The sequence below is a fragment of the Micromesistius poutassou genome (genome assembly GCF_964030765.1).
Source record: "Micromesistius poutassou genome assembly, chromosome: 5".
NCBI lineage: Eukaryota > Metazoa > Chordata > Actinopteri > Gadiformes > Gadidae > Micromesistius > Micromesistius poutassou.
Window position 1 is genome coordinate 6451319 of NC_140275.1, and position 14841 is coordinate 6466159.

At 42.4% G+C, this 14841-nt stretch overlaps 1 protein-coding gene across 1 annotated transcript in view; it reads left to right on the top strand.

Moving 5' to 3' along the window:
- LOC311343995 (tight junction protein 2-like) overlaps window positions 1–12837 on the top strand; it is a gene marked incomplete at its 3' end in the record, with an annotated part of 37599 nt that extends 24762 nt beyond the window's left edge. The window contains exons 8-22 of the mRNA XM_084468941.1: window positions 930–1035; window positions 2800–2912; window positions 3061–3124; window positions 4340–4490; window positions 5514–5622; window positions 5835–6054; window positions 6699–6883; window positions 7050–7145; window positions 7559–7638; window positions 8063–8273; window positions 8850–8950; window positions 9912–10130; window positions 10689–10790; window positions 11520–11993; window positions 12751–12837. Of these exons, the coding sequence (XP_084325067.1) occupies window positions 930–1035; window positions 2800–2912; window positions 3061–3124; window positions 4340–4490; window positions 5514–5622; window positions 5835–6054; window positions 6699–6883; window positions 7050–7145; window positions 7559–7638; window positions 8063–8273; window positions 8850–8950; window positions 9912–10130; window positions 10689–10790; window positions 11520–11993; window positions 12751–12837 (2318 nt within the window). The remainder of the gene's footprint in view (window positions 1–929; window positions 1036–2799; window positions 2913–3060; window positions 3125–4339; window positions 4491–5513; window positions 5623–5834; window positions 6055–6698; window positions 6884–7049; window positions 7146–7558; window positions 7639–8062; window positions 8274–8849; window positions 8951–9911; window positions 10131–10688; window positions 10791–11519; window positions 11994–12750) is intronic.
- Between the last annotated feature and the right edge of the window lie 2004 nt (window positions 12838–14841).

Sequence of the window (14841 nt, forward strand, 5' to 3'; positions counted from 1 at the left end):
TGATAAGGAGTTTGGTTTGTAGCCTAATACACATAGGATTAATGAGACCTCCAACCCACACAACGACACAAGACCACGACTTGAGAGAATAACATATGTATTTTAAAGAAAAGACTTTCAAGGAAATATATTGCATTCGTTCTAACAGTGTTCAACTTACAATATAACCTAACTGTTACGTCAGTTTTAGTTTGTCTTGGGCCCAAGAACTAAAAGAAAAACTAGAGAAAACCTGAGTACTCAGAATAAAAAAGTAACAAAATAAAACAATCCGGTTTTGGTTCCTTAATGTCGTCGTTCCTACCCCTCCTGGATTTGAGCACAATGTCCACGTAACCGATGTCCGACGGGAGACGACGGCATCCAGGAATAGCGATGGTGGTGGAAGCCGTTGAACAATCGAGTTGAAAACAGTTGTCTCTCGTACAAAAAAAAGAACCAGCGTGCAATACGGACTTTAAGTATTCTTTTTTAAAAAAAAACGTCCGGAGCTCTACCCACAGGATTCCTCCCGAACCACCTGTAGCTTCCAATACTACCTTATCTAAATTATTAAACTACCAAAACACACCTGTCTCGCAACACCGTATCCTGCGTGTCATCGGCTCTCCGTGCATATACTTACGATGCGTTCAAGGGGCATCGTAAAACGCAGTACTAAAATAAAACAACTAAAATCACTTGGGTTACACTTGCACGCTGTTTAAAAAGCTGATCTTGTTCAAAAAAAAGAATTTAATGCCCGTTGAAATGGTCTAATTTCTAACAAGACCAAATCTACATTTAAATCACTGTGCTACAATATCCAGGCATTGGTGTGCAGGGTTCCAGTGGCGAGCCGTTTGGGTGTTAAGACGATATAGCACCTTGCTTTGACTGACCTCATTCATCCATGTATTTCCTCTCGCCTGACTGTTTATATACGCCAGATGTGTCGGAGATGGAGTCATACCAGGACTACTCTTCCATCGATGACAGGAGATCCCACCACTCGGATCAGTCTTCTCATTCATCCAACGACCGATACAACTCCAGGTACCTGAGGGTGGCTGGGGAGACCAGCGTGGGATCAGGGTCCACACTGTCTAACCATCACCAGCCACTCACAGATAGATTGGACCATACAGGGAACAAGTCAGGTTATAGTCAGGTTATATTAAATAGATTCCTTGGCTGGTAACTTGTTCAACTCTGGCAGGTAAAAATAACACATTGTAAAAGTTAATGTTGGACCCTGCTGGTGAGGAATTTAATTATGAGTGGTCTAGTCTAGTAGTGGAGGCTAGTCCACCACTTGATTTGATTTGATTTGATTTGATTTGATTTGATGTGCAATTAAAAACATAAATGTAACCATTTAATGCATTGCACCAGAGTTAGCCTTAGGCTAATTTGCATCTGCAGTCCCTGGGTACAATTAAATACAGCAATGTACTGCACATGAAGTGTAATACATTGCTGTAGGCACACATATACACACACACCACTTAGTGAGGCAGAAGCCCCTTCCCAATGAGAATCCACAGCTGATGACGGAGCTGAGCAGCATGTGTAGGACGTTGGTCGATGGTCTTAGTCCTGAGGTCCCGGTGATTAAGCAAAGGATATCAGTGACACTTGAAATGTTTGCCACCCCTCAGCAAAGAGACCCTGACCTGCTACAGGCATTCATGGATGTTAAAGTTTTCACGCCAAAGTCCACAATGGGCTGATACACATGGTGTAATAAGATAAGATAAGATAAGATAAGATATACTTTATTCATCCCAGCAGAGAAATGTAGGTGTTCCAGCAGCCAGCATACATACACACAACACAACACAACACATGTATACATACATATCCCACCTATACAAAACATGAGCCACAATACATAGCCTAGGATAGAAACAGTGTAATGGATGGTCCATGTGCATATAGCTGTTACTCACAGATAACAGTACAAAATGTGTGCAAATATACAGGTTGATATATATAAGCAGCTTAAGCTAACGTTTAAATGAATATTCTTCTGTCCTTACTAAAAAAAGGGTTAAAAAGGGTCAAAGTCATTATAAAGTGCAATTGCAGTAGGTAAAAAAGTATTCTTAAATCTGTCCTTTTTGCAGCTTAGCTGCCGCAGCCTCCCACTAAAAGCACTCTTTTGTTTACTATGATGTTAATAATATATGTCAATAATGATGTTGAGGAGAGTGAATTCATCAACTCCTTTTACCAATCAACATTGAACACAAGGTTAAAATACTTATATACTAATAATAATACTAATACTTGTCTATACGTGGAAGAATTTTCTAGGGTTATCCTGGCATGGCGTTCAGAGGGCTGGTGGAGATCCCTAACCCCAACCTCATTATTGCAGCACAACGACACAAAAACGTAGTTGTCTTATCCTAGCTAGCTTGTTGTATACGGATGAATGGGTTAACCTAGCGATTGTGAGTGCTTTGCACCTGATTCTATGAACATCTTTACTGTAGCGACAGCGATATTTAGTTTCTCCTTCTTCTGCCAAATGTACTTATTGTCACTTAAGTCACTTTGGATAAAAGCGTCCGCTAAATGCCCTAAATGTAAATGTCAATGTAACACAATGGACGCTGTACAAGCACTACCTAAATCACTTTATCAGTCACTTTATTGTTTTGACCACAACCTCAGGGTCTCAGACTTTACCATCCGATACCCTGTGGGGAGGGGGGGGGGGGTGTTGAAGGTCTATTGGCTCTCAGTCAAAGAATGGGACCATGCGAGTCTCCACAACGTTATGTCTAACGTTGTCTCATTTCTGTGTGACAGGGAGAACCTCATCCCGGTTACCAAGGCGACAGCGCGGCGTATTAAAAAACCTGAGGATCTGCGGCTGTCTTCAAAGCACAAAGTAGAGGCGCGGCCCGCGGAGGACACTGGAGGTACTCCACCACCTCCTCACTGCGCACACCAAGGCCTTTCCAATGCAAGGCTGAAGTATACAAGACAGAGGGAGATCATTGAAAGGACAAATGTTAGTTGACTTGCATTTGGCTGTGGGTTTTCCAACACAGAATGTTTGTCTTACAGCTACTGTCAAAATAACTCCTCAAATTCTTCTCCGCCCCAGCCCAGAAGAGGAGGAAGTTTATGGGTAGGCCCCTAATTGTGCTATGGTATTCATACGATATTCTCTCTATCTCTGCAGTGTCCGAATTACTTCTTGGCTTTAGGGGGGGTCTCTAAAATGAAGAAAAATCACAACCCCTGAGAATTTCTTTGTAAAAGCACAATTTAAACACTCACAGAATGAGACTGACCCTTCCAAAATTTTCTTTCAGGGGTGCCTAGGTTTCTGTCGGGGGAGCTCAGCCCCCCCAGCTCCCCCATAATTCGAACACTGTATCTCTGTATGAACCTCTCTGTGATGCTCTCTCTGTGATGCTCTCTCTATGACGCTCTCTATGACGCTCTCTATGACGCTCTCTATGAAGCTCTCTCTGTGATGCTCTCTCTGTGATGCTCTCTCTGTGATGCTCTCTGTATGACGATATCTTGAAGCATTGCTTTAGCAGGTATGCGGCACAAGTCTGACCAAATGCAAAAATGCTAACCAAAACTATCTGAAAGTGAATATATGTCATGCATACATTTCATATCTGTTATACTTCATGCCTGTTTACAAAGAGTAGATGTTCTGCCCTATTGGCATGCTGGGGTTTTTTGGCTAGCTTGTGATGCACTGTTATGTTCAGAGTATTTGACATTTAATTTACATGAATAAATCTAATAATTAATAGATATGCAAGTGGGCTAGAAGGCAACGTGGCTATCCTCAAACAGCACGCCGCAATTACGGAGAGGCTGGGGGTGCAGATAGACGGAGTGACCTTTATATTTAGACACTCTTTTCATTTTCTTGCCATCACGGCAAAACGCTTCAAGTGAAAGTGGTTACTGAGTGCGTTCCCGACACTATGTTGGAGATTGTTATATGAATGATGTGAGAGCACTGTGCGATGTTATACTGTCTGGTGTCGAAGCTTTGTTCAACCCAGATAAAATAACCATCAACAGTTTCCAATTGAATGGGCTTGTTTGATCTGGTTTGCTGCCGATATTTCAAACATTCAGTTTATTTATTTATATACATATATATATATATATATATACTGTATATATATATAGATATGTTGTTGTTGATGTTTAGATATATTTTATATATGCAAAGCGGGAGAAAGAAAAATGGTAAATAGGTGATGGTATTTCTATTAGTTGTATTAGTTATTATTGTACATGTATATAGTCTCAGAAGAGCACAGTGCCCCGGCCCTCCGTCCTCCTGTCTGACTGAGCGCTGTTCCTCCAGGCCTCACACAGTGGTGGCGAGCTTCCAGAAGGGGGACAGCCTGGGCCTCCGCCTGGCAGGGGGCAACGCTGTGGGCATCTTCATTGCAGGTGTTCAGGAGGGCAGTCCTGCTGAGGAGAAAGGCCTGCGTCCAGGGGACCAGATTGTAAAGGTAAGCAAACCTACGCACTAAAGATATCCTTTGTGATCTACATGCACACGACACTGTTTTTGGAGGGAACTGTGAAAAGTGATTGCATCATTTCCTAAAGATCCCATATCATGCGTTTATTTAGGGTTAATAATTGCATTTGAGGGTACTACTAGAATAGGGTTAGATGCCTGTATGTTAGAAATTCCCCTTATTATTCTCACACTGTTAGACCAAAACCAATTTCAACGTCTTTCAAAAACGGTCTGATTCGTATCATGTCACTTTAGGCTTCTCCCGAGTAGCCCAGTCTGCTGTGATTGGTCAGCACGCCCACTCAGTTTCGATTGGTCGAGCGCTTGGTGTGTGTCGGCAAATTCACCCTCCCGAGTAAATATGTAAATATTGCGGGTAGCTGGGAGGCGGGACTTTGAACTTCAGCCCCACCCACTGCACAGTCTGACGTCACGTTGTTACGGAAGTAAAGTTTGAGCGCAAATGAGCTGTTTCAAGTACTTATAGAGGGGCGTTCTCGGTGGGCACGAATACTCCCCCTGGCTCAGACTTTTTCTAGCTTAGCAGACGTAAAACATGTATACATACGAAATATAACAGTCTAAAGAAAAGGGAGAAGTCGAAAAAGCATGATGTCACCCCTTTAAGGTGGTAGGGTAGTGCAGGGGCTAAGTATGTTCCAGGCTCAATCATTTCAATTGAGTTGAGAGTTTCATGTTCCACTAAATATACTGTACTGTCTGGATAGCCTCCAGGTCCTAAAAGGAAAACATCCCACCATCCCAAAACATTGACACCTGCCCTTTTACACAATTTCAATCCCCAAAGCAGGTCAATGTATTGGGTTAAAGCAGGTCAATGTATTGGGTTAAAGCAGGTCAATGTATTGGGTTAAAGCAGGTCAATGTATTGGGTTAAAGCAGGTCAATGTATTGGGTCATTATTGAACAAAGAGAAAAAAGGATTAGCTGAGTATTGTTGAATTTAAAACTGAGGTACTAAGTAACTGTTACCATGTTGTGTTTCAAGGTGAACAATGTAGATTTCCGAAACATCTTCAGAGAAGAGGCAGTTCTGTTTTTGTTGAAGATCCCCAAAGGGCAGGACATCACCATCCTGGCACAAAGAAGGCATGATGGTGAGACGTTCCCTCCTAGTGATCCAGATGGTATCAATGCTATGAATTTCTCAGCAAGTCCTTTGCTTTGTGCACAGAGATGAGCCTGTTCCTGAACCTAATCCTTAGCTTTGTGCAGCTATACAATAATATCTATATAATTATAAAACAGCATGGCGATCAACGTTTGTATCTTTGCATTGAACTTTGTGTATCTTCACCTTTCGTTGCAGTCTTCAACATTGTGCTGGTGTCAGGGCGCAGCGATTCCTTCTTCATCCGAACCCACTTTGAGTACGAGCGGGAGGGCCCTCAGAGCCTGGCCTTTGGCAGCGGGGAGATCCTGAAGGTGGTCGACACGCTCTACGACGGCAAGCTGGGGAACTGGCTGGCCATACGCATCGGCAAGGAGAAGCAGCTTCTGGAGAAGGGCGTCATTCCCAACAAAATCAGGTGATCATTGCACGGTTGTGATTATTATTGATATAGTTGTGATAAGCAACACATTCTGTGCAATTAAATGTTGACGTTAAATTTGATAGGAAACGTGTTTTCTACTACTATTATTTGATTCCAAAAAAAGCCCTCAGAATTCCCCGCTTTTGCACTTTTCTGAGACTGTGAACTCTGCCTAATCTTGACTCGGCTTATTCTGCGTTGTGTTAGTTTGTTAGGAGACAACTGCTGCCTTGCCAGCCGAGGGGGTCTTTAATGATTAATCTCTGTGTGAAACACATTCATATCAGTACAGCGACGATGCGTCCATCTCCACATACATTCCTTTCTCCATCATGGCAAATCGCCGACTGAAGAGGATAGCGCAAAATAAACATGAAGCGACCTCGCGGGTCACTATGGGGTCACACAACCCAACGTATCAAAATAAAAGCTCTCAAAACAAACATATATTTATACAGAAGTGCATAAAAGAAAAATAATAAATGAATAAATTGAACTAAATAGGCATAAAAGGCATAAAAGGCATAAAAGGATTCTTGGTGAAATATAACTTATACACCGGTAACTGCACCGATTATTTGAGTCGGTCCTGAACCGTTGAATGGTTTGTGTGAGATGTTGTTCTCTCTTCGTTGAAGGGCAGAGCAGATGGCTACCGTCCTCAGCCCTCCCAGAGACGTGGTGGGGGCCGACCGGGCTGAGTTCTGGCGCTTGCGGGGCCAGCAGGACGGTAGGAAGAATGACCTTTTAAGAAGGAGCCAGGTGGAGCCGAGCACCCTAACCACCCCGTACCCCACCTATGAGAAGGTGGTGCTCCGAGAAGGTGGGTGTACGATGACAACATGGTATCAGACCGTAGTCTTTCAGGGTCGGCCCGTGTAAGTGAAGAAGTAGAACTCTGTGAGATAACATTACAAATAAAAGGTGGTGATCTTAACAATGTTTGGCTTGTGTTTCAGTGAGTACTTTGGTTCTGTGCGTTTCCCCAGCTGGTTTCAGGCGACCTGTGGTGATATTCGGCCCCGTTGCTGACGCAGCTACTGAGAGGCTAGCCAAGGAGATGCCTGATCAGTTTGTTATTGCCAGTACGTTGCTTCTGTTGTATGGCTGCCAACATGAATTTAATTATCATCCAGGTCCTATTATGAGTGCCTCTGTGTGTATTTATGATCAAGTATATCTCAGAAGAATAAAGAAAAGAAAAGAAATACATTAAGCTTCCTTCATCATGCAAACCATTTCAATTTCAATCACTAGTTGAAATAATAGTACACTAGTGAAATAAGACATATTTCACAATATTTTACTACATTTACATTTAGGCCATTTAGCAGACACTTTTACTGTTCTACTGTTCATAGAACCAAGTGCAAAGCACTAACAATCACTAGGTTAACCCATTCCCCCTATACAACAAAGATAGCTAGGATAAGATGCTACCAAACTACTTTATTTTCTATGTGTAGGAGATGTTGTATTTCTTTGTCCCTAACCCTAGAGACGGAGCCTAAGGACGCGGGCCCCGTCAGGTCCTCAGGGGTGGTGAGACTCAACACCATCCGGCAGATCATTGAACAGGTGACCTACCCCCTTAAACACAGACTGGTGCACTACCCCCTTAAACACAGACTGGTGCACTACCCCCTTAAACACAGACTGGTGCACTACCCCCTTAAACACAGACTGGTGCACTACCCCCTTAAACACACACGTTGAACAGGTGCACTACACCCTGAAACACACACATTGCTGCACTCTTTCTCATGATGAAAATTACTATGTTACTATATCATGAAGTATTGTGACAGTTGTTTGGATCCAGTATAGCTGATCTCATATTTTCAATGTTCAAGCTTGTGTACCAGTCAGAAGGAGCTTGCAATGTGTTAATTGTAAGGATTTTAAGGGAATTGACGATATGTGCTATAATGTGTGTATTACCGTGGTATTCCCTACAGCCTCTATTGTAACCTGTTGTCTCTCTGTCGATCACCACTTTAAGAATAAGCACGCGCTGTTAGATGTGACACCGAAGGCGGTGAACACCCTGAACTACACCCAGTGGTACCCCATCGTCATCTTCCTCAACCCTGACAGCAAGCAGGGCGTCAAGCTGATGAGGCAGAGGGTGATGCCCCACTCCAGCCGCAGCGCTCGCAAGCTGTACGTGCAGGCACTCAAACTGAGGAAAACCTGCTCCAACCTGTTCACTGGTGGGTGTTACAGAAGACACACACACACACTGAACATCATCCACTGATGTTACAGCCTAAACACACTGGACATCACTGATTCACTGGTGTTACAGCAGACACACACACTGGACATCACTGATTCACTGGTGTTACAGCCGACATGCACACTGAACATCACTGATTCACTGGTGGGTGTTACAGCCGACACGCACACTGAACATCACTGGTGGGTGATACAGCCTACAGGCCCTATAAACACACTGGACATCACTGTGGGTGTTACAGCCGACACACACACACTGGACATCACTGATTCACTGGTGGGTGTGTGAGCCTAAACACACTGAAGCGCGGCACACATATATGTTTGAGGACAGGGGCTTAGGATAACTCTTTGATAACTCTGCTTATGGAGTTCAACTGGTTATGCAGTCAGATGCAAAACAAAGGATTGTTGAACTGACTGTTGAAGGACTTGAGGACACATGTTTCAGGAAGTGAAACACGTGTATTTTAGGTATTGTTTCCTGTTTCTTCAATTTGAATGGCAAAGCATAATAAGCATAATAATGGCGCTCTTGGCTCTCCATCCAGGAACCATCCATCTGAACTCAGCCAACGACGCCTGGTACAGCGCCCTGAAGGACACCATCAGACAGCAGCAGATGCAGGGCGTCTGGGTGTCCGAAGGGAAGGTACATACAGGGTTTTAATCACATATAATATTCATTAATATTATATTATATATGGATACATTAAACACAGTCAGTGGACTGATTCATGAATCAATTCCTTTATTAGGATTTTTTCCTTTGTATCCTCAAGAATCCAGAAAATATCTGAAATAAAGTGAATATTAAAACGGTTAAATTGTTAAATTAAAAAAAATGTATATTATACATCCCATAACGTTTAATGAGTGAAAACTTTAAGCTGATGATGCCAGGCCGCTTTGCCTGAAGGCAAACAGAGACACAGAGCACTAGATATACTCAACTATCTTTAGTTTGCCTCGTCAGATCGCTGTAATCCAGAGCGTGATTATCTTTTGAATCTCAAATATCTTTCTAACTTTACCAAGGTAAAAACAAAATTGACTTTTAAAATGCATAAGCTGCTATTGAGAATGTGTGATTTTCTTTATAATTCACCACAGCGGCGCCATGCTGCAATGCTATTTGACCTTCAGTTCTTCAGGACTTCACTGGCTGATGTTCGTTATTATAAAACACATTAAAATTATAGAACACAGGGAATCTCACGACCCGGGCAAGCCACTAACATTGCCAAAATATTTTTGACTATTTATTATATCCTGCTATCAACCAAAAATACATAAAAAATATATACATATCAACATGTAGATAAATATTATAAATATTATTTTATCAAAATGACTACTAAAAAGACATTTTGATGATTTGCAGGTTTGCACATCTTAAACCCTTTATTGTTCCAAACTACTTTATGTAATCACTTTCCTTTCATTGGCATCTTCGTGACCCCACTGACCACATCCTGATATTGATTATGTGGTGTTCTACTTTTTAAGCCTGCCCTTCTTTCTCCTTCTCTGTCCTTCTGCTGAATCGACTCTGTCTATCTGTCTGTGCGTCCATTATGTCAACCCAAGATCCATCATGTGTCTTTTTTTAGTTGGAGCGGATAGAGACTGAACTGGACTGCCCCGATGCGGAGCTTGTGTCCTACCTGTCCGGCATGTCTGCAGACTACCTGAGTGTTGATGGCCAGCAAGTGGCCGACATCAGCGCCCACCAAGGGTCCTGTGTCCCCAGCCAGCCTGACGCAGATCTGTTGAGCCACCAGCCACCCCTCACCTACACCTCAGCCATGAGCCAAGTGCTAGCCAAGGAGGTCAGTCAACACATGAAACATACTGCAGACAAACTGCATGCAGAGAAGGATGCCCTTGCTACATGCAACCCATTGATAAAATGACATAGAAATGCTTTGTTAAATCATAATACGCTGAAAGGCTTTTTTAATTTTTGCGACTTACTAAAGCGTGCGTGTGTTACTAAAAAAATGCTCCTGTGTCACCTCCCGGGCTCCATACCCAAGAGACGTTCCTGACATCTATGATGCCCTTTCTCAGATCTGTGCTGAGCTCTTCTGACTTTGTGGTGTTGTGGTGTTGTGGCTCAAACTAATGCATGGGGTAAAACAATCCCTATTTATACAGGCACAGAAAAATGACCAGCTATAAGCAATCCAAAACCATAATAAAAAGTTAAATGGTAAACTCATGAATTCAAATGATATTTAAGTACTTTCTACGCCACCATATTTAAAATGGCAGTTGTATGTATAGTTTGTACCACGATTTTGGATATATATTCAGAAGACATGCAAACAATTCTGAAGGAGTAAAGTGAAATATCAATTGAAAGTCAAGTCAATACTTTTGTGCAGGTCTTCTACGGATGCAGTCCAGACTTTGAAAGTTCTCCCATTAAGCTGGCCACTCAGGACATTCCCAGCCATACTCCTGTCGCACAACCAGATACCACACAGGTAAAGAGAGACAGAAATCACAAAAATATATATACATTTGCTTACACATGCAATTTTTGACTGGCATTGTAAACCTGAGCCTATAAAGTGGTCATCGCCCTCCCTGCATTGTGAGTGTGTCCCAATTGAATTGAATTGTGAGTGTATGGTATACAGCGTCACACCATGTTTCAACTGATTACAATGAATCAGTTTGCGTCGGTCAGTTCACCAAGAAGAATCGTTCAGAATCGTTCGTTCGTTCGTTCGTCGCGTTTCCGGTAGCGGTGAATCACAGTTCTCAGCTGAGTCGGTTAGACTCAGCTCCTCCCTCGTTCTCATTCTCAAACGAATCACAATCGTGCAATGGTGCAAATAGTCATCAATCAACACAACATTAACTTTCCTTCAGCTGAGGAGCGCTTCATGTTCGGAATCGGGATGTTGTTGCCCGGCTGGCTCTCGTGACGTCTCAGTCCTCGAGTCTTCACCACTTAACACAGTCAGTGAACGAACAGCGACTCGCGAGTCAGCGTCAGCGACTCAGCGACTAGTGGGTTGGTCTGGGAGTCGAGTCTCGGAGAACGAATGATACGAACGAGACGAACGAGACGAACTGAAACGGGGAATCAGGTCGGTTCGTTTTTGTTAAAGAGTCGTTCAATCAAACTGATTCGTTCGCAAACGACCCATCACTAATAAATACTGAGTATTGAGAGGCTAACTGCCAGCCTTTCTATCCGTTTTCAGGTGAAGTTGGCTCTAGGAGAGGAGGCTGAGCTTGCATTACTCCCCAGCCAACCTCATCTTTGCATACTTCAAAATATCCATCCCTCTGACGGTTCCCCGTACAAGTACATCTCCAGCAACGGAAGCAGCACCCCTGACTCCCACTCCTCTGCCCCCCCGGCCCCCTTCTCCTACCTGAAGTCTTCTCCGTTCAACTCGGTCGGAAAGTCAGTCGGAGGTGTCACGCCCTCAGCCGTGGCCAGACGCTCTTCCGTTCAGCAGGATGTCCCCAGACATCCCTCCATCATTATTGAGAACACAGCCACCGACACGGACCTGCAGCAGCAGGAGGAGGGGGAGGGAGACGAGACGCGGAGCCTCACGGAGGAGCCTGTGACGCAGTCCTTCCTGGGGAAGATCCAGGCCTTTGAGAGGATGGATCTCCTCGCCCGGACCCAGAGGATCCATGAGCTACAGGAGGCCCGCAAAGCCAGAGTCAGTTACTTTTACGTTTGCATGTAGGGCATTTAGCAGACGCTTTTATCCAAAACGACTTTTGTACAAGTACATTTGTCAGAAGAAGGTGAAACAACAATATATTGCTGTCGGTACTGTAAGGATGTTCATAGAACCAGGTGCAAAGCACTAACAATCGCTTAGGTTAACCCATTCCCCGTAGACAACAAAGATAGCTAGGATAAGATGCTACACAACTAAGTACTATAACGACGTACAGTAAGTGTGTACATTAAATGCCAGGATGTACAACATACAGTAAGTTGCGGTCCTTACATCGGCAGGGAGCTCATTCCACCACTGTGGTGCCAAAACAGTTTGTGAAGAAGGGAGTAGTTGATAATAGTTAAGAGAATATGGAGGGTGTCAGGTGTTTAGTGGCAAGGGAAAAATACCCAAAGGATTAATACAAATTTGGACAATTATTAAAATGGCTACACCTTCTAATTTGGCAGAAGGAAATTGATGATCAATCACCACTTGTAAATCATAATGGTAATATCACTACAACTATCTTGTATATAAACTGTTAACTGTTAACTTAGGGTGGAAGTAGGCTATTTACTGTCTAAACGATCAATTAGTTGTTATTATTGTATTGATTAACAATTCCAAGCATTCTGCATGTTTCTTGAGCAAACAAATGCTACAACTTAAAGGCGTTGTCATCAGGTAGGTCATGTGTTCATTACTTGCAGTTTTGTTTTTCCTAATGATTTTTACTTATCTGCCGCAGGAGATGGCTCAGAATCCCCATGACATTTACTCTGTGCCTCTGAAGACCCCTAAGCTGGAGTTGAACCCCCAACAGCCTATATGGTAGGCCAACTGCTGTAGGACAGCTCTTGCAAAAATTGACCAGTGAGTGATTGGTGGTTTAATAACCAAAAAAGCTTTCATGATTTGTAAATGTTTTGTTTTGCTTTTCTGTTACGTCACTCCAGTCTACCTGGTATCCTCCCGCACAGCAGGAGACACTCTGAGGGAAGGACTTCAGATTAGTCCCAGTGCAGGATGGTTGGAGGTCCCGCCGGCACCGCAGCCTTTCAGTGATAAGTAAGAGTAGAGTAAGAGTAGTGCATGACGCCCCTGAGAAAGACATCCTGCTCCTCCCTGACTCACAGGGGCCTCACTATGACACTAGAGGGGTGAGGGGTGAACAGAGGGCCTCACTATGACACTAGAGGACTTGGGGGGGCGGGGGAAAGGGTGATGCCAGTCAGAGGTCGATGGAGCCCCTGACCAGTCAGCATATCTATAGCTATAAGGCTATAACAGCCTTATAGCTGTTAGTTAGCCTAATGATTTCTCAATGCAAATCAAACCAGCTAATAGGCTAACAGAAATAAAACCATGCCAATCTCTCGGTATGGTGAAGGGTATGTGATGATGTGGGGCTATTTTAATTCCAAAGGCCTAGGTGACTTCATCAGGATGCATAGTATCCTGGATCCATGAAATAACTGGCTTTTAAAAATAAAAAACAGCCTGCCTCTATGGGAATTTAACATAGGGGTGTCTATACTTATGCACCCTGTATTTTAATGGAGAACATTTATTTATTGACGATACATTATTCATTCACAAAGCAAATTGGTGTCCTTAAAGGTTGGATTTTTCCTCATTTGTTTAATTAAGGCATTAAGATCAATTTCCAAAAGATGATTTTATATATATATAAAAATATATATATATTAAAAAAAAAATATATATATATATATATATATATATATATGAGATGGTGAGAGAATAATTGCAGCACAGATGGACACATTTTATTTAAAGCTGTGGCCATAAAAAAAAGTGTTGAGCTTTGATTTAATAGAATAGTGTTGAGATAGACCTCAGGGGCCGTGTTCACAAAGCTTTTTATCTTAACGCTAGGAGTGCTCCTAACTCGCCCAAAAAGTTTTTATGTAGGAGTTTTTTCTTAAAAGTAATTCACAAAGCCGCTGAGACCTACTCATACTAAGGATAAATCACTGAACCAAGAGTAACGCACCCTTATGTCGATTCTCGTGCACGAGTTTAGAAGCTGTCAGTACGGTGATTGGTTGTTGAGTGCCAGCGGTCTCGGTGAAACTCACCCACAACTTCCCACAAACGAGCCCACTAAATCAACGAAAAATAAGGAAATAGCCTAGGCTACAAATGAAGTCCTATCAAATAGTTATGGACAGTGCAGTTAGCAGAATACATCTTACAATAAATTATTAGATAGTAATCATAAGTAAGAGTAGTTATATTATTTTTTACTTGAAACTTACAGTGTTACTGTTTAAATAATGATCATTATTATTATTAAAGTGATTTATTACTATTATTATTTGAAATAAATAATGATGATTAAAGTGATGTATAACTATTAATACATGAAACAAATAATGATGGTTTAAGTGATTTATTTATAGTTATACAGTATATTAAATAATTAACGATGATTAAAGGTACATTTGTAACATTGCCCCTGTGTTTTAACCATCACTGATGGTTGCGATATAACTAAATCGTCTGCATTGCAAAGTTGCATTTCTCTCTTTTTTTTTTGCTAAATATCGAAGTGTTGCCAAACATTTTATCTCCGGACTGATCGGGTTATTCCTGTTTGTTGGGGACGTTATTGCATCCCGCACTAATTCAACCACAAGTTTGATATCCTCACGATTTAGCCTATATCTCTTTATCAATTTGCAGTCCTCCATTGTTTCCAAAACATTTCGTCTCACTGTAGCCATTTTTAGATTCTTTGTGAATAGGTCTTAGTGAGTTAGGAGTCCTCTCAAGGACTTTTAAGCTCTCCTAGACTTAGGTGCTACTTTTAGGCCTA